The sequence below is a fragment of the Macaca nemestrina genome, chromosome 14, assembly GCF_043159975.1.
Source record: "Macaca nemestrina isolate mMacNem1 chromosome 14, mMacNem.hap1, whole genome shotgun sequence".
Classification (NCBI taxonomy): Eukaryota; Metazoa; Chordata; class Mammalia; order Primates; family Cercopithecidae; genus Macaca; species Macaca nemestrina.
In genome coordinates this window covers 106,535,359-106,555,517 of record NC_092138.1, presented here as the reverse complement: position 1 = coordinate 106,555,517, position 20,159 = coordinate 106,535,359, and the positions used below count along the sequence as shown (strand labels likewise).

Below are 20,159 nucleotides of genomic sequence, written 5' to 3'. Positions count from 1 at the left end.
GCATGATCTTGGCTCACTGCAACCTCTGCCTCCCTGGTTCAAGTGATTCTCCTGCCTCAGCCTCCCAAGTAGTTGGGATTACAGGTGCCTGCCACCACACCTGGCTAATTTTTGTATTTTTAGTAGAGACAGGGTTTCACCATGTTGGCCAGGCTGGTCTCAAACTGCTGACCTCAAGTGATCCACCCGCCTTAGCCTCTCAAAATGCTGGGATTACAGGCATGAGCCACCACACCCAGCTGATCTTTATTATACTTGGATTACTGAGATAACACATCCAGGAAAAACAAAAATGTAAATTCTGCCTACAAGAGGGGCTTTGAACTGGAATTTACAATCCAGGAAAAAGACCTAGGGGTCATTTTGGTACCTATAGTGTGCCAGGCACTAGGCTAGATTTGTTTTTTTGAGACAGTGTCTCTGTCACCCAGGCTGGAGGGCAGTGGTGCGATCTTGGCTCACTGCAAGCTCCGCCTCCCAGGTTCACGCCATTCTCCCGCCTTAGCCTCCCGAGTAACTGGGACTACAGGCGCCCACCACCACGCCTGGCTAATTTTTTGTGTATTTAGTAGAGATGGAGTTTCACCGTGTTAGCCAGGATGGTCTCTATCTCCTGACCTTGTGATCCGCCTGCCTCGGCCTCCCAAAGTGCTGGGATTACAGGTGTGAGCCACCGTGCCCGGCTTAGGCTAGATATTTTTAATTGTCTTCTTTCTTTCTCACAGCCTCCAGCCTTATAGGTGGTGGTGTGCCTATTTTATAGATGAGAAAACTGAAGTTCAGAAAGAGACTTCCCCATAAGGGTTTGGGATTTGAATCCAGAGCCTTAGATTTGAGCATATGCCTGCCTGCCTGAAAAGCTTAGGTTCTTTGAGTCCATATGAGATGTGGTGAGATGTTGAAAGCATAGGACTAGAAGACTGAGCTGTTCTCTTTGTCATTTTCTGGCATAAAATTTTATCTCAGCTGGCCAGTATCCTTATAACCTCCTTGTCCAGAGTGGGTAGTCTCCCTGCTGTTCTGGGGCCTGTCCAAGCACACTTTTTACTCATTTACTCTGCAGACCTGGAGCACAGGGCGACCATATTTTCAGACCCCTAAAATCAAGACAAATGATCTGCTGAGATGACTTTCTGCCTTGTTAATTAATCCATATGAAAAGTCTTATAGCCAGGCATGTGGCTCACACCTGCACATCCCGGCACTTTGAGAGGCCAAGGCAAGTGGATCATCTGAGGTTGGGAGTTCGAGACCAGCCTGACTGACATGGAGAAACCCTGTCTCTACAAAAATTAGCCAGGCATGGTGGCGCATGCCTGTAATCCCAGCTACTCGGGAGGCTGAGGCAGGAGAATTGCTTGAACTTGGGAGGTGGAAGTTGCAGTGAGCCGAGATTGTGCCATTGCACTCCAGCCTGGGCAACAAGAGTGAAACTCCGTCTCAGAAAAAAAAAACAAAAAAAAGTCTTATAATGCTTAATTCGTAAATAGACATTTCAATAAATGACCTTTATTGGCTAGTTCAAAAGTCATGGGATTCCAGGGCACCAAGAAGAAAAGAAAAGGTGCCCCTGGCTGGGCGCGGTGGCTCACACCTGTAATCCCAGCACTTTGGGAGGCCGAGGTGGGTGGATCACGAGGTCAGGAGATCGAGACCATCCCGGCTAACACGGTGAAACCCGTCTCTACTAAAAATACAAAAATTAGCCGGGTGTGGTGGCGGGCACCTGTAGTCCCAGCTACTTTGGAGGCTGAGACAGGAGAATGGTGTGAACCCGGGTAGGCAGAGCTTGCAGTGAGCCGAGTTCGTGCCACTGCACTTCAGCCTAGGTGACAGAGCAAGACTCTGTTTCAAAAAAAAGAAAAAAAGGTGCCCCTATCCATGAAAGCTGGAGAGGGGAAAGTAGCAGCTCTTACACTTTTCTTCACAGAACTGGAGTCCATCTCCCCCTACCACCCAGTTGTGGCATAAAGACAAACCAAGGGCCGGGCGCGGTGGCTCACGCCTGTAATCCCAGCACTTTGGGAGGCCGAGGCGGGCGGATCACAAGGTCAGGAGATCGAGACCACGGTGAAACCCCGTCTCTACTAAAAATTACAAAAAATTAGCCGGGCGCGGTTGTGGGCGCCTGTAGTCCCAGCTACTCGGGAGGCTGAGGCAGGAGAATGGCGTGAACCCAGGAGGCGGAGCTTGCAGTGAGCCGAGATCGCGCCACTGCACTCCAGCCTGGGCTGGGCGACAGAGCGAGACTCCGTCTCAAAAAAAAAAAAAAAAAAGACAAACCAAGGCTCAAGCAGAGAACAGTGCTCCAAGACTTGCAAGGGCCCTTTGCACAGCTAGGGGAGGGGGGATTCAGCTTGCTGACCCTCTGTGCTTGTTTTCTAATATTTCCTTATTAATGATGCTTACTGGCTTCAGGGTGATCTATAAATGACAGAGTTTTGAACCCAGCTGACACTCTGTCTGGTAAACAGAGCTATCTGATTTTGCAGTTGACCTAACCCCTTGTCCAGAGCCTCTAATTCATTGTTTCCATCAAATTCCTGTCTCCTGCTGCATAACTCTGCTCCATAGGGGTGTTTGGATAGCAGTCAGTCTGCTCTGATGCTGTCAGGGTTTGCAGAGCTGGCCCAAGGAGCCCAGCCTCTCTGGGTGCCTGGAATCTACCAGTTTAGCCTGGGACTACAGGATCAGCCTTTGGACTCCACTCCTGAGTAATGGGTTTGCCCAGGCCCTCTGCAGGCAGGGAAGGGTCACTGGCTTTACAGGGTTCTCTTTGGCTTTGAGCTTCATAAGGCATCCCACTTCACTGTAGCCAGGCCCTTAAGCCCCAAGACCAAGGCAAAAGTCAGTAACAGCAGTAGTGAGGAAACTCCTTCCTTGGTAGGAATTTTTCTAATCAAGGAGGATCTAAAGCTGTACTGTCCACTATGGTAGCCACTAGCCTCATGTGGCTTTTAAAATATAAATTTATTAAAAATAGAAATGTAGTTCTCATTTGCACCAGCCACATTTCACGTGCTCAATAGCCACGTGGCTAGTGGCTGCTAGTACAAATTAAGATCATTTTTATCATCACATAAAGTTTTATTGAACGTTGCTGTCTTTAGAACGTATGTTGCTGCTGAGCTGTCAAGTGGGTTCTGAGAAGAGGAAATGGATTTGTTGTTGGACTCTACTGTGGAATCCATCGATGGAAAAATAACAGTTAAACTTCAACACATTAGTTCTGATTCCATGGCCGTTTACTGAGTATCGTGTGTTTTGTGGGGAGGAAGCTGGGATCACAGGTGATGCAGACATGGTTTCTGACTCAGAGTCCGTATCCTTGATTTAGGGGACTGGGAGGCAAAAAGAAGCAGATACAACGTACAGTGCAGGGTTGTGTTGGTGGAGATGACGGGGCATCTGAAGAGAACTGTACAAGCATAGACTGAGGAGTGAGTACGTCTGTTCGCAGGGTCGGGGAAAACTTAAGAGAGGAACAGACATTTGAGCTGCACCTTGAAGTGGGTATTTCTAGGTACATTGTAGAGAACAGGAAGGTAGGAGATAACACAAAGTCCTAGAAGTTAGAGATCCTGGATGGTTGCTATGTGCAGGGAATCAAAAGCAATTCTGTGGATTTAGTACCCTAAAGAGAATGTATCTAAGACAGAGAAATGAGGGGAGAATTGACTAGAGAGAAAGATACAGGCAAGGCAGGTCATGAAGGTGCTCAAATGTCAATCTAAGTAATTTGGGATTTGTTGTGTAAATAGTATTAAGTCTTGGGAAGTTTTTAAGTGGAGGAGTTACACAGGTTGCATTTTAGAAAGATTTCTATGGCAATAAAGTTCAGGATGGATTGGCGTGGACACGACTGGAGCATCGTGGCTGGGTAGGAAGGAGGCTGTTCCATAGCCCAGGTAAAAGAGAATAAGACCTGGACAAAGCAGCAGTGACTGTGGAGACAGAGAGGGGAGCACAAAGCCAAGAGATGTCAAGGAGATAAAGTCAGTGGGACTTCAGTGAGTGGAAAATGTCGGAGATGACTGCTGAGTTTTTGGACTAGCCAGGCAGGTGCCTTTGGACTAGCCAGGCAGGTGGGCACCAATTTTCTTAGCCAGGATGAAGGAGCAGGGAAGAACAGGATGGGAGATGAGTAATGAGTTTGGTTTGGGTGTCTGTGGAGTCTGAGATGCATGTGGAACTGCCTAGGACGTCATAGGAAGTGGAAGAACCTCTGGAGTCAGGTTAACCACTGGAAAGCAGAAACCTCTCTGCTAGAAACCCAGGTTGTGGAGTCTGTAATTGGCCATACCACTCTCCTACCTTGCCTGCTACTGCCTTGCTCCCACTCCCCCAGATGGCCTTTACTTCTTCACAACTCTTGAGTGCAAGTGAGTTCCTGCTGTCATGGAAAGGCTTTTCCCAGATGATACATGATCACCTCCTTTTTCTCTTCTCAAATATTGAATCAAATTTATGGTGCCCATATTCCTTAATCAGACTGTTATCAGACAGTGAACCGGGTGAATTTGATTTAAAGCAGATTGTAGCACCAGCCAGTGACTGCTCCTGGCCCTAATCAAGACTCCTCTCAAGAGAAGATGCCTTGAGCTAGATGGGCTTTAATGGGCACTTCTATCTCAGCACCAGCTCCATTTCTGCCAGATCTCTGGAAAGTGGCCTCCCAGCTTCCCTGCCTAACTATAAGGCTTAGGAAACAGGCTTTTATTTTTGCTACAATAATGGGAGAGATGATGATGATGCTGTTTGTAGTGATAACAGCTAACAATTATGCCAAATTCTGTCTTAAGTGCCTTACATATATTATATGTTGAATTCTTAATGCTACCTTGTGTGACTGGCACTAATATTATCCCTGTTCTAGAGATGAGGAGCATGAGGTTGAGAGAGGTGAAAACTAAAGGCTACAAAGCTAGAGAGAGATGGAGCTAAGTTTATCACCTGTGTCTGTTGTGCTCCAATGCCCAGCCTCTTTAACATTGCCTTATACTAAATTCTTATTTTCCCAGAGCATTTTCAGAAGGTTTGACTTTCTGGAATTTGTCCTGAAACTAGTCTTGGTTTTCATCTTGGAGTCTGTACATGGGTGCTGAGATGGCAATTTCTCTAAGGTTGTGGCTGATGGCCACTCCTGGGGGTAGGTGCATTTAGATGAATGAAAAAGAGACAACTGAGTCTCTCAGCCCCCTTAATGGGACATAACTTACATAGTGTCAGTTTGAATTGCTGACTGAATGGTCCAGTGGTTTGGGGGATCCTGGCAGGAATGTTTTCCTTGTCCCAGCATGCTTGTGTAATGGGAACCTAGAAGAAGAATGGGTGTGTTTGTCCAACTTTCTGGCTTTGAATGCTGATAATTTGTAGACAGTGAATACAGGGGCATTAAAACTGGAGTGGGCAGATGTGGAGGAGGCACGGCTACAGGCAAAGGCAGGCCCATGGAACAGAGAACAACTTTGTTTATCAAGGGGTGGGATGCGGGGTGTGGAGGAAAGCTTTGCAGTCAGGCAGTGGAGACTGAGTGGGGGCTGCCGGGCTAGCTGCCAGCCCCCACCACTACTGGGGGTCCATGGTGGCTGCCTGTTGGAGGAATTTTGGAAAAGAGGGATGTGCTGTCCCAAGAGAAAGGGCAGATCAGGGCATATGGACAGGCCAGGCACTTGGGAACTCCTTTGTGTCCCTCAGGTTAAGAGTCAGCCAGGAACAGGTTTGGCACTCCTGGCTAGGGATCTGGCTGATAGCCACACACCTGCAGGGTCTAGAGTGCCAGAGTGAACACTTGGGGTAGGGGGTTGCTGATTAAAGGACAGAGCATTATCTTTGCTTGCTACATACTCCGCCACCAGACAGATGCTGACACTGCCTCTCCCCTTGAGTCCTCCTTTTTTATGCCCTGCCCCATTTCATCCCCACCCCTCCAGGCAGATACTGAAAGAAATTGGCAATAAAGAACTTTTTTTCCCACTCTCAAGAACATAAATATCCAACAGAGTGCTATGATGAGGAGTGGTCTTCACTCCCAGGCATACCGCCTCCTGCAAGTCAGCATCCTGGAGGTACTTGCAGGGACAGTTCTGTGTACTGTAGCAGACCTGACAGCCTCCCAGGGCTGGGCCCTGCTCTGAGTTACGGTGGGGACACAACTCCTGAGGTCCCCTGTGGTAGTATGTGGTTAGCCTTTTCCAGGTAGCAGCTAAGAACAAGACAGGATCAAGGGTGGGCAGTGTAGTGCTGAGGAAAGTCCCTATGCTTGGAATTAGAAAACCTAGGTTTGAACATTGGCCTCATCACCACTACCATTTACTTCCCGTGCAACCTTGGGGTAGCCACCTCTTTTTCTGCTTCCTCATCCCTAACATGGTGGTGATACCATGTATCCTTCCAGGTTATCAGCAAGGTAAAGTGTAAGAATGCATATGAAAAGGCCTAATACATAATAGAGACTCAGTAAATAACTCCCTGAGCCTTCATTTCCACTTGTGAACAAAGGGGGTTATGATTTGTATCCATTCTGTGAATTTATTGGGAATATCAATAAGATTAAATGTCTGTAGAATACTTAATGTGCCTGGCAGGTAGCAAACACTCAACAAATGGTAGAATGGTAGAAACGGTATTATAGATTGGTGGTTATTGTGGTTATTCAATATGAATCTATCGGCCAGGCTGGGAACATATCAGTAAAGTTGTAAAAGCCATTGGGCCAGGTACAGAGAAACTGAGTCAGCCATAGTAGCTCAGATCAGCTAAAAGAATCCCCAGCTCATACTGGGAGCCATGCCAAGGCCGAAGGTCAGAGTTCCAGATTGCATGTGCAGTCATCTCTCAGTATCCGTGGAGGATTGCTTCCAGGATCTCCATGGATACCAAAATCTACAGATGTTCAAGTCCTTCATATAAAATGGTGCAGTATTTATGTATAACCTATGCATATCTTCCTGTATATTTTAAATCAGCTCTAGAATCTTTATAATACTGGATGCAATATAAATGATGTAAATGCCATGTAAATAGCTATTACATTGGTTTTTGGTTTGGGAGAGTTTCTTGGTTTTTTTTCTTTTTCGGGTTTTTTAGTTGGTTGGTTTTGTTTTGTTTGTTTGTTTGTTTTCGTGAGACAGGGTCTCACTCTATCGCCCAGGCTAGTGCAGTGATAACAGTCACAGCTCACTGCAACCTCCCATGTTCAGGTGATCCTCCCACCTCAGCCTCCCAAGTAGCTGGGACCGCAGGCATGCACTACCATGCCCAGCTAATTTTTGTATTTTTTGTAAAGATGGAGTTTTGCCATGTTGCCCAAGCTGGTAGCGAACTTCTGGGCTCAAGCAGTCTTCCTGCCTCAGCCTCTCAAGGTGCTTGGACTACAGGTGTGAGCCACTACACACAGCCATTATACTGTGTTTTAAAATTTTGTCTTTTTTATTGTTGTATTGTTTTTTTAAAAATATTTTGATGCAGTTGGTGGAACCCAGAGATACAGAACCCATGGATACTGAGAACTAGCTCTACCTGCTGCTGAGACTCCCCTTGGTGCTTAAAAAGGGCAGGAGCCTCCGGCCCCAACCAGAGCCAGGCTTTCCCCAAGCAAGAGAAAGTGTCCTGCTTGTCCAGGAAGCCAAAGCCTGCAAAGCCTTCAAAGTTAACACAGAAAACAGTAGATTCCAGAAAGCAATAGTTCATCCCCAGGTGTTCTGGGCCCTACCCAGATATAGGGCCTTCTTGGCCTGGCACAGGGCTGTATTGCACAGATCTGAAGATGTCACCAGGAAGCAGGCCTGAAACTAAGCTGCTTCTCTTTGTGACTGAGCTGTATCTGAGGCCCATTTGGGACCCACTGCCCACTAGCCAGGCCACTCCTAGAATGACTCAGGCCAGACTTGACTGCGTCTTTTATAAACTCCTGCTTCCTGGTTAAGTGTTTGCCTGCTTGGTTTGATGGTATCTCCATCTCTGGTATGAAGTATACCCAAAACATTAATCCCCTGGGCTGGCCTAGCCTGGGGCTCTGTTGCCTAAAACTTGGACTTTCCCCAGAGAGCTCACTCCTAGACCCAAAGAAAGGAGCATGGGGGCTTTGAGTCTCCTCTGCTAGGATATACCACCTTAGATATTAGAAAAACCAAGGCCTTGGGTTCAGGTTCCAAATTCCTACTCTGTCACCAATTAACTGTGTATTTGTGGACCAGATCCCTCCCTTCTTTGAACTTCAGTTGCTCATCTGTACAGTGGTGATGATTATCTTACCCACCTCATAGGGTTGAGAGAATTAAATGTGATAATGCTCATGAAGTGCCTAGCACAGAGGATGGCGTGATATGGAAACTCAGTTAACATTTTCCTCCCTCCTGCGAAAGTCAGGGATGCCAATAAAAATTTTCACTATGCAGGTTGGGCACGGTGGCTCATGCCTGTAATCCCAGCACTTTGGGAGGCCAAGGCAGGCGGATCACGAGGTCAGGAGATCAAGACCACCCTGGCTAACATGGTGAAACCCCGTCTCTACTAAAAATACAAAAAAATTAGCTGGATGTGGTGGCAGGTGCCTATAATCCCAGCTACTCGGGAGGCTGAGGGAGAAGAATCGTTTGAACCTAGGAGGCGGAGGTTGCAGTGAGCCGAGATCGCGCCATTGCACTCCAACCTGGGTGACAGAGCAAGACTCCATCTCAAAAAAAAAAAAAAAAAAATTCGCTATGCATAACCTCAGCTCTGCTGGAAGCAGTTAACATAAGCAAATACAATCAGCAGCTTTTTTTGCAGTGTGGCAGAGTCTCACATAGAGTCACCATGGCAGCTGCCATTGATACCAGAGACTGCATCTCAACAATAGCTGTATCTTAATAATGTTGTGTTTCTCCACATTTATATCCCAGACCTTCTTTGGCCCTTGTTAGCCGAAGAATGCAAGCATTATCATTTTGCAGAGGAGGACCTCAAAGCATAGGGGGGTCAGATGACCTTGCCAAGATCTCATAGCTTGTGTGTGATGGAGCTGGATTTGAACCTAGATTGACTCTACCTGACCTTGGGAAAAGCAGCTTGCATGAGCTACGTTGGCCTGTAGACAAAGCATGGATCTGCCTGTACTTCCCAAATGGCTTTGGATCCCATTTCCTCCAAGCTCAGCCTGTTGAAGGAGCTGTAGGAGCTCTTTGGCTGCCCTTTCCTGGCCCCTACTGGTATGACAACCAACTGTTAACACCTGTGTCTGTTCCCCAGATTTAGTGATGAAGGGATGGAGGTGATCGAGCGGCTCATCTACCTCTATCACAAGTTCCATCAGCTAAAGGTCAGCAATGAGGAGTATGCTTGCATGAAAGCAATTAACTTCCTAAATCAAGGTGAGTGGCTGGGGTAGGAAAACGGACCTTTGCGGGGGCCAGGGGGGTCGGTGACATTTGATTTGCCCTCCTGTTTCACCCCTCCTTACCCTCAGGACTGTCACACAGAATCCATCACACCATCTAGGTTTCAATCCAGGAAGACTTGTGCACCCCCTTGTCATCACCCTGACCCTTTATAGTACAGGGAATGCGGGAATGCTTTGGATTTTTTTTTTCTCCAAACTGAAATGCCACAATCTCTATAACTCATAGAGGAAGGAAGAGGATTCGCTTTGTTTAGTCAGTTTTCATGCATTTGCACACAGACACCAAGGACAGTACGTGCGTCATTTTAAATATGTACCAAGTTTACCAGTAACTGAAGAAGAGCAGAGTGACTGATGAAACTATTGGAGATAAGGCCTCTGTAACAGGCTGGCAGTGGTTCTGACAGCCCCTTCAGGGCAGAGCAGGGGTGCACAAACACACACACACACGCGCATATCAAGCATGACTTTTAATTAAAAGAATGCTGGGCCGGGCGCGGTGGCTCACACCTGTAATCCTAGCACTTTGGGAGGCCGAGGTGGGTGGGTCACAAGGTCAGGAGATCAAGACCATTCTGGCTAACATGGTGAAACCCCATCTCTATTAAAAATACAAAAATTGGCCGGGTGCAGTGGCTCACGCCTGTAATCCCAGCTACTGGGGAGGCTGAGGCAGGAGAATGGCATGAACCCAGGAGGCGGAGCTTGCAGTGAGCCGAGATCGGGCCACTGCACTCCAGCGTGAGTGACAGAGCGAGACTCCGTCTCAAAAAAAAAAAAAAAAAAAAAAAAGAATGCCGGATGTGATTTATGTGGAATATTACCTGCAAAGGGGCACTTGGCAGCTGCTGGTAAAACTAGTATAGGGAGGAGGGTTGTATTCTCTTTTTTCCAAAGTAGCTAATGTGTACTCTGCTCCCATAGTGGCACTGGGTTCTTCTGCTGCCTGTGGCATTGCAAATGCCCTCGTCCTGTGTCCTGTTTCCAGTCCAGAGCTCCTCTTCTCTTGGCCTACTCTCACCCTACATTGGCCAAACCTCTTTGTACTTCTACACCATTCATGCATTTATCTGGTGTTCTGCATGTCTCCCTTAGGCCAAGCCCTGTGCTGAGCATTAAAGACATTGAAAAAACTTAGTCTCCAGGTCTCTGGCCTCAAGAAGTATACATTCTGATGGCACTTGACATATTACTTGTGCCTCAGATGGGGGGAGAACAGTAACAACTTCTTGAAGGAGGAGAAATCTGAGCTGAGCCTCAGAGGGTGGGTAAGATTTATATATAGACATATATAGCTCTCTTTATGGGTGGGTAAGATTTATATATATACACATATATAGCTCCCTCTCTCTCTATATATATAGAGAGAAATCTATGTAGAAAAAATGGAGGGGCCAGGCACAGTGGCTCAGGCCTGTAATCCCAACACTTGGAGAGGCCAAGGTAGGAGGATCACTTGAGCCCAGGAGTTTGAGACCAATCCAAGCAACATAGTAAGACCCCATCTCTACAGAGAATTTAAAAAATTAGTTGAGCATGGTGGCACACACCTGTAGTCCTAGCTTCTCAGGAGGCTGAGGTGGAATCATCTATTGAGCCAGGAAGTCGAGGCTACAGTGAGCTGTTGATCGTACCACTGCACTCCAGCCTAGGTGACAGAGTGAGACCCTATCTAAAAAAAAATGGAGGGACAGCCCAGGAGGAAGATTAAGAACAGAAGCGCATAGGAGGTGGAGGGGGTGTGTGTGTGTGTTACAAACCTGAATGTGTAGGTATCAGCAGGGTTTCTGATTGGTTCCAGCAAAGGGCAAATTTAAAGATACTGTAAAGGATTAATTTGGAAAGGTAGGTTATTCAGTCATTTGTTTAGTATTTTCTCGTATTCTCTGGTTGTTTTGGGAGTTTGGTATGAAGTTGAGAGAAGCCCTAGCCCTCGAGGGGCTCTGTCTGCTTATTGTCCTCTGTATTTTTTTCGTCTCTTTCTTATTTCTCTTCCCTTACGCAGAGCTTAGTTCCTCCCTATCAGAGAAGATCCGCTGTTGTGAGTGTTTAGTAACTTAGTTGAAAGATGCACATATTTAAGGAGCTGGTGTTTCTTCCACATTAGAATGCCCGTGCCATTCCCTGTATGTTTTTTTTTCCCACAGATATCAGGGGTCTGACCAGTGCCTCACAGCTGGAACAGCTGAACAAACGATACTGGTACATTTGCCAGGATTTTACTGAATATAAATACACACATCAGCCAAACCGCTTTCCTGATCTCATGATGTGCTTACCTGAGATTCGATACATTGCAGGTAACATTCTGGGTCTTGGGCTTCCAACCCTTCCTTGCTTCTCTTAGCTTGTGAAGGGAATGAGGCAAGCAGTGTTTTCAGGGTGCCCATTCCAGCCCATCACCAGCTGCATGAAAGAGTTCTCACCGTTGCCCTCAAAAAAGGTCTGTTATAATGAGAAGCTTGCATTCTCCCTAGAGAAGAGAAGTTAATTTCCTGAGCTCTTATGATGTGCAGGATACTTTGTGGCCTTATATCATTTAATCTCACACCAGTCTCTGCTGGTGGTTGGTGATATTATAGCCATTCTATGGATGAGGAAACAGAGGCTCAGAGTATCTGAAATTAACTTAATGCCTTGAATTGTGTACTTTAAATGAATTTTATGATACACGAATTATATCTCAGTTTTTAAGATTACCTTCATTTCACAGAATTGCCCATGAGCTTTGAGGGATCGTTTATTTAAAGTGGTATCTTTAGCTAGGCACAGTGGCTCATGCCTGTAATCCCAGCTACTCAGGAGGCTGGGGAAAGAGGATCAGTTGAGGCTAGGAGTAAAGACCAGCCTGGGCAACATAGTGAGGCCTCATCTCTTAAAAAATTAAGATAAAATAAGAATAGGAAAAATAAAGTTTAAAATCCTGTATTTGCAGAGGAATTTTATGTATTGAGGGGTATGTGTATGTATGTATGTTTTTATGTGGTCTTGACCCCTTCTGAGCTTCCTGACATTTAAATAGGTCTATTTCAATATAGAATCCTGGCTTTTCTGGTTGTTGCTTTGCTTCATGTAGTAAATATTCTTGTTCTGGCTGTCCAGCACATACTGAGGGGCAGCTCAGAAATGTGACCTATAGACCAGGATTCTTCCTATAAAATTCAGCAATACAGTTTTTTAATTCAACATAAAAATTCTAGAGAAAGCAATACAATTTTAAAAGAAAAATATTTCAATCTGACAAGGGAATTTTTTTTTCTACTTCTTGGGCCACAAAGCAGTCTAGCAAATGTGATCTGGGCCTAAACTATTGGAATTTTGGCAATATTTTGACAGTTTGTCTCAGTATTTTCTAAGCTAGAGTTTACTACATGAGCTATTAAGCAGGGACTCTGTGAAGTAAAAGGAAGTCAACAATTACACACCACTCTCCTCCATAGAACTGAGTCCTCAGCCTTGGCGACACTTCCAGTCACCTGGAAAACTTAAAAAATAATAATAATAAATGTTTGAGTTGCACCTGGAGATTTTGGTTTAATTGGAATGGGGTGGAGTCTGGAGATCAATCAGTGTTTTCAAACAGCTCCCCAGGTCACTCAGAGGTACGGTTTGGGAGAAGAAACACAGCCTTAGGTATCTACAAATTATATTAGCACACTGAATGCTCTGAGAAGCCCTTCAATCAAGAAATCTGTAAAGCTCTTTTAACCCTGAGTTTCTCAAATGTATTTGGCCTTTTACCCCCGCTCTTTTTTCCCCTAGTACTTTTATTAACCTATTAAACCATTCCGAAGTGTAATATTTTATAGAATATTACTTAGAAAATCTACTGGGGCTTGAGGGGGTGAAGAAAACAGGACAGAATTTTCTCAGACTACCTCTCAGTTTCAGATTCCTTGTCTATAAAATGAGGGTAAAAAGCAGTACACAGAAATAGTGTGAGAATTCAATGAGTTAATGCATTTAACCACCTAGAACAGAGTAAGTATTCCCTGAGCAGTAGAATGATGATGAGTTGGCACCATTACTAGGCTCCCTAGGGCACCCAAAGGGGTCTGGATGTTAGGATGTTAACACAGTGTGTCCAACCTTTGTGATACTCCTGGCACTTCTCTTGCCCCAGTCACTCAGCAAGGTGGTACTCTCCCTCCAGCAGTCCAAGGAGGCTGACTTGCCTGTCCACTAGAGTGACCACTGCTAACTCTTCTTCTCCCCCTTTGTTCCCAGGAAAGATGGTGAATGTGCCCCTGGAGCAGCTGCCCCTCCTCTTTAAGGTGGTGCTGCATTCCTGCAAGACAAGTGTGGGCAAGGAATGACCTGTTCCCAGCGCCCTCCTCAGGCCAACCACAGCGCCTTGGGTGGGCAGGACAGGCTCTGGAGGAAAAAGCCGGAGAGACCAAGATGGAGTCTGTGGAGCAGCATTTCCCATTGCCTCCATAGCAAGAAGAGTGTTTGTTTGTTTGTCTGTTTTTTTAACCTCATTTTTCTATATATTTATTTCACGACAGAGTTGAATGTATGGCCTTCAACATGATGCACATGCTTTTGTGTGAATGCAGCCAATGCATTTTCTTACAGTTTACAGAATGTGAAGATGTTTAATGTTACAGTGTTGTCATTGTTTAGAAATAGTTCTTTTGTATTTTGAGGGAGAGGGTGGGATGGGGCTAAGATGACTATTTCCATAATGTTGACAAAGATGACTACCTCAATGGAAATGGGGGGTGTGGCCATCCCTACTTTTTCCACATTTTCTCAGCAGACTCACACATTTGTCTGTCAGAGAGCAAATTGCCTTTTTTAGCCACAGAATTGCCAGATAAAAGGGCACACTGTAAAGGGGCAAAGTGTTATTAGGAGATTTACTAAGCAAGGTTGGTGAGACGGCAACAGGGCAGGAGATGAAGATTGAGCCATGTCCTTTCCTTGGAAAGCATGCAAATTAAGAGAGTAGGGCACAGTGACCATATTTAAGGCAGGTATCCTTCCACCTAACGAGTCCTAAGGGCAGAAAAATTTCTGTTCTCACACATTGCTGCCCTGCTTACCCCTGCACCACCATCACTGTCTACCACTGTGAACTTTCCATCTAGGCAAAGTCCTGGCAATCAATTGATCCACAGGACTCGCCTCCCAGCTCCCTTGGGGCCCCCAGCTACCTAGTTTCCTTACCTGGATCTCCTGAGGCCCACCTTCCTCCTTCCCGCTCCCTTACACATTTGACTTCCTATTGGCCCTTTGAAAAACCAGCTGAGCAGAATGCCATATTCTGAAGCCTGGTGCCCGCTACTGATTTATTCTCCTTTCACTTTATTTCCTTCAGAGGGTAGTAGGGCAAGGCCAGACTGCAAAAAGAATAGACACTCCCCTTTTGAAATCTCCTGTTCCTCTCCCCTCCCCTTCCTACCATACCCTCAGGTCTAAATCCAAAAACTTCAGGTTTTTTTAAAAATACAGTGAGAAGGACCATTCATTCACCTGTCTGCTGACCAGAAATGTTGCCCCTAAGTTCTTCTCCAAGTTATCCTTTTCTCTCCAGAGTGAGACCAGTTTTCCTCAGGGACCCAGAACATAAAGCCCAAGGCCCAGAGTGGCCCAGCTGCCTCTTAGTTCAGCAGTGGACTGGCCAGCCAAGGCCTGGAGCGCTGGAGCCAGAAGCACCTGGAAGGGAAGGGGGGCTTTAAACTACCTCAGGTTCCTAATGGCCCAGCTGCTACCTCTGCAGACATGGCCTGGACTCCTTGATCTCTCACTACCTGCCCCACCTCATCCCAGGACGTGTTCCTTACCCTCTTGACTTTGGCCAGCGCCACACCAGGTCTGTCTTGGAACTCTTTCAGGTGCTTTTCCCCTTTTCGCCTTAATGTAGCAGTTGTCCTGCCTACACCCAGGTACCTTCCACAGCCAGTGTGGCAAGCTGACCACTTAGTTGGCTGCATGCCTGGGTAGGTTGGAGGGGCCCACGGCACCTCCTTCTGCCTATTTAGTCAAAGGCTGTTTGCTCTCTCCCCAGCTCAACCTAGTGAAGCTACCCAGGAGGCCACCACGTCGTGTGCATATTGGGTAGTCCATGCCTGATTGTAATTGTTTCTTTCTGGTGAAATGTTACGGGTACCCACAGAGTGATGATTGTGGCCCTTGATGGATCTGAAACTCAGAGCGTGACTCCTCAATGCCATTTGCCCAGTTGCTCTGAGAACGAAGAGACATGTTCCTCAGGAAAAGCTCCAGCTAGCATGGTTTCCATGTCAATGGGAAGATCCTTGTGTGTTCGTGTGTATCTGTTTATTTCTAAGTTCATGATACTTGTTCCCCTGAATGTGTTTATCTAACCAACTAGATCACATTCTTTGGCCACAGGTCAGACTCTGAGCTGCTTTCCTCCAGATCAGGAAGGAGACACACATCACAGACCCTTTCTGTGAGACAGCTGCTGTGTACAGCGTCATTCTCTGCTGAGGCCCCCATCTGACCAATTATTATTTTTGAAATTGCTTTTCAAATTTAACATTTTACCCGTTGTGTTGGGTGTCAAAAGAAATTGCTCTCTGATGAGGCAAGAACATGTCTCTCCAACAGCGTAGTATTGAACAGAGCAAGTTGTCAATGTGTGGAGTAGGGGAAGGTTCTGCAAGTTGCCATTGTACAAATCCAGTTTTACAAATGTTTGCAGCAGATTCCACAGAACAAAGAGCCCATTCATTGCCGAGAGCCCTGCAGAATCTCTGAGCCAAGTGGCCGTGTGTTCCAAGCTGGAGCCTGACCTGTGGACCATCTCTAATGTCTTCTGCACCAGTCCTTTTATGACATGGGCTTTTTAAAACAGGGTAAAGTGAATGTGCTGCGTTGCAAACTCAGGTATTATGAGGAGAAGGTAGGAGTGTAGCTAGCAGCGTGGAGACATTAGGTCATCCACTAGATGTATTTGTGAATTTGGTTTGAAGGACACAAAGAAAGGTTGGAGGGGGAGGTGTGGTATGTTTATTTTTCGCTTTCTTCCCATAATGTTTGGTTAACAGGTAGCCTTTTTGCTAGTAGAAAGAGGGAAAACTTGTACATGTTTTCTCTAATTTCCCTCTCTGCCCTCTCTCTGATTCCCAGCGAGCAAAAGCACTCACTTGGAGTGAGAATTTTGTTTTATTTTGTTTTTGTTTTTTTTGGTTTTTTTTTGAGACAGAGTCTCGCTCTGTCGCCCAGGCTGGAGTGCATGGCGTGATCTTGGCTCACTGCAAGCTCCGCCTCCCGGGTTCACGCCATTCTCCTGCCTCAGCCTCCCGAGTTGCTGGGACTACAGGCGCCCGCCACCACGCCTGGCTAATTTTTTTTTGTATTTTTAGTAGAGACAGGGTTTCACCATGTTAACCAGGATGGTCTCGATCTCCTGAACTCGTGGTCCACCCGCCTCGGCCTCCCAAAGTCCTGGGATTACAAGCGTGAGCCACCGCGCCCGGCCGAGTGAGAATTTTTATGCCATAAAAATACGACTCTGAAAGCTACGTGGAAAAGGAGAATCTCACCTCCTTACACTACGTTGAAACATGCAAGCCTTTTCCTCCCTGTCCTTTTTGATGTTTTCTTGTCCCAAGACAAAAGTTTGGCATCTTGGAACTTATTCATGCTCTCTGGCTGCCTTTGTAGACTTTTGGAGTCCCTTGCAAGGTTTGGTGGGCTTGCCCTTAATCTGGAGAAATTCCCCAGAATCTGTCTCAAAGGGCTCAACCTGGCTCAGAGGACACCCAGCCCCTATGCCCCACTCACAAAAGACAGGTGGGCAAACCCCCAGGGATAGGAGGAAGTAGGCAGGATCCTCCCTATCCTGTTCCCCAGAACCAGAGCAAGGAACGAGGAATCCTAAGGGTTTCTGTGGCGTCACTGAATGTCACCCAGTCCACATCAGCCTGCCTGTCACCTGCCACCCTTTTTCAGGGAGGTGAGTACCTGCCGTGGTCAACCGTCACCAGATCCTTAAAATCCTGGGCTCAGTCTGAGCTAGCTGTGTTGCTCTGTTAACCATTTCCTACATTTGTTTGTTCATTCTGGATTTCCTGGGGGAATGGGACTGATGGAGACAGACAAACCCACTGTGGGCAGCATCTAAGCCATGTCCAAGGTTGGTCGAATTAAGGGAACCCTGTCCTCTCAGCAGGACAGAAAGCTGAGCTGTGGTTCCAGGCCCTCCTCTCTGGGCCCCTGGTATATATCTTTTTTCCTTGTTGCTTTTGAAATTTTTGCAATTGTTTTAAGAATCCAGTCTTTCAGACCAGCCCTTTTATTAAGCTTTGAATTTTTTAATTGATTTTTTTAAGTAAAAAACAAAAAAACAAACAAAATTTAACCAAAAAAAAAAAAAAAAAAAAAGCTACTCTTACTCCCCTGCCTCCCCCTACCCCAGCCCATGAGAGTTCCCTTGCACTCCCCTCTGCCTTTGCAGTTGATCATCCTCCCTTTCTGCTTGGCTTGAAGCATCTATGTCCAGTGTCTGTGAAATGATGTTTTATCTGTGTGTCAGGATGAGAAACGGCAGTCATTCCACCACGTGTTGGAAACTGGTTAGCCTGGAGACAAGGGTTTCTGGGGCCACAGCTCAGGGATGTGTATTTAATTACAGGATCCCCAGAAACTCCTCTCTAGGCTGCCACAGCAACATTTTTTCTGGGCTTGGGAGCCATACCTGAACTGTTTCCTCCAAGGCGGGAGCTCCAGAGAGCCTGCCAAGTCTGGAGCAAGCTGGGGCTTCCGCTTTGGCCAGACCTGGGCCACCATGAGATTGAAGCCTTCTAGCTGTCCTACAACATGAGCCACGGTGGCCCTGCCTCTTCCCGCTCATAGAAGCCTGGTCCCTCTGTCTAGCCCAGTCCCCATCTAGCATCCGTCTTCTGGGCCTGAAGCCCTAAATGGGCCACAGCCTGCACAGGAATCAACTGTAGGCTCAAAGGGAGGCGGTGAGTAAGGTCAGAGCCTGCTCCAAGCCCAAGAACAAAAGTTGTGTTACTGGTGGAGGCTGGTCCCCAGATCTAGCCCTGCTGTCTTTGCCCTTTGATGACCATTGTTCTCTTTCTCTAAAATGTCTTGTAATAGATGATAATGTTGTTGACTCAAATTTCCATGAAAAAGAAAAAAAAAAACTACCTCTTAAGCGACATCCTGGTCGATTCCTCTCTGAGCAATCCTGTGGGAAAAGAATACTGTAGCTCCTGCTCTGTTTACTTGTTTCTGTCGGGAAAGAAGCCCCGCCTGCCCTGGGCTGTTGGTGTTTTTGTCTGTGTTGCCATCCCAGGTCTGCCATAGGGGCTGGTGGCTGCATTGTAATGTCTGGTCTATGTCTGGGGATTCCTTCCCACCTACCCAGCCAGGGACTGGTCACCCCCGTGAAGAGGCCTCCATTTCCTTCCTGTGCTCCAGGGCATAGGGAGCATCACTCCCATAGACACTACCTTTAGGGGCTCTGGTGGCACACACATCCACGAGCCTACCCCCGGGTTACCTGCCCTAGGTCCACCTCCACCCACAGTCCTGTGTGTAGGAATCGAGGAAACGGGATGTCCCTGAGCCCTTGTCCCCAAAGGGCCGGCCAAGGGCTGCCTGCCAGCCTGACTCCATCAACCCTGCATGACCAAATGATAGCTGGTGGGCTCTGCAGGCTACCCAGGCCCTCTGCTACCTCCCACCCTGCCAGCTGGCAAGGGATGGGCCCTGTTCTGTGAATTGACTACCTGTGGAAATGTGACCAATTAGTGTGAAATGCATGTTTAGCAAGTGTTAGGTACTGTATTTGAACCAATAAATGTGAATCCTTCTGCACATGGCATCTGTCTATGAAGCTTGTCTGGGGTTCTGGGGAGGGATGATGGCGTGTCCTGAGGTGCCGGCTTGTGCCTTCAGACCTGTGGCTCTTGCTCATAGCTGACGCCCACCTCAATTACTGTTGCTGAGGCTCTGGCAGGGGGCGGTGTCTCAGAACTGCCTGAATCAATGAACCAGCACTGACTGAAGTGCCCACCTTGTGTCCCAGGCACCATATTGAACTTCAAGGATTATTACTTCTATTTTGTAAGTGAAGAAACTACAGTTGAGGGAGGTGAAAAGACTCTCCCGGGGTGAGTGGCACAACCAGAGAAGTGAGCCTAGTGGAGAGGCAGATACAGACCGCAGTGGAGGGGGATGAGGTTGTCATTAGGAATGTATGTGGGGTTGTAAGGGCCTGGAGAAGGAGTGGCTTGTTCTTTGCAGGATAGTCAGGAAGAGCTTCACCGATGAGTGTTGTTGAAGGTGGCCCTTGAAGAAAGTCACGAGGCAAAGGGATCCACAGGTAGGCCAGGTGGAGGGATCCATGTCCAAAGGGCTGGCTGTATCAGAAAGACGGAGTGTTCCGGTATAACAAGGGACTGCCATGACTGGAATGGTGGCAGGTGGGAGGGATTAGCAAGAGTTGAGGCTGGAGAAGCAATTGGGAGCCTTGGATGCCACATTCAGGAGTGTGGGGAAAGAAGGCCGTCAGCTGAGTCTTGGGCAAGAGGGCAGCATCATAGTGCATGAGAGGCCAATGGATGGTCTAGGATGCACTGTGCTCTAACAAAGTGATACTGTCTTTCCAGAAAATAGGTGAGATCTATTAATAGCTTTTCTAGAGCTAAAAAATGGAGGCTCTAAGAGATCAAGGGATGTGGCCAAAATCATACAGGAGTGTTAAGTTCGTACTTGAACCCAGATCTACCCAACTGTCCTGTAGGCCTGCTCATATGATCAGAGAAGTGGCAGAGTTTGGGTTGAGGGTGTA

The 20,159-nt window shown here is 47.0% G+C and overlaps 1 protein-coding gene across 8 annotated transcripts in view; it reads left to right on the top strand.

Annotated features, from left to right (window-relative positions):
- Positions 1-19,188, top strand: part of LOC105463909 (nuclear receptor subfamily 6 group A member 1) — a 259,220-nt gene extending 240,032 nt beyond the window's left edge. For all 8 annotated transcript variants that reach the window (XM_071078319.1, XM_071078318.1, XM_071078321.1 and 5 more), the window contains 3 exons: positions 9,232-9,353; positions 11,530-11,682; positions 13,610-19,188. In XM_071078319.1, coding sequence (XP_070934420.1) covers positions 9,232-9,353; positions 11,530-11,682; positions 13,610-13,698 — 364 coding nt within the window. In that variant the 3' untranslated portion in view covers positions 13,699-19,188. The remainder of the gene's footprint in view (positions 1-9,231; positions 9,354-11,529; positions 11,683-13,609) is intronic.
- Positions 19,189-20,159: the final 971 nt, after the last annotated feature.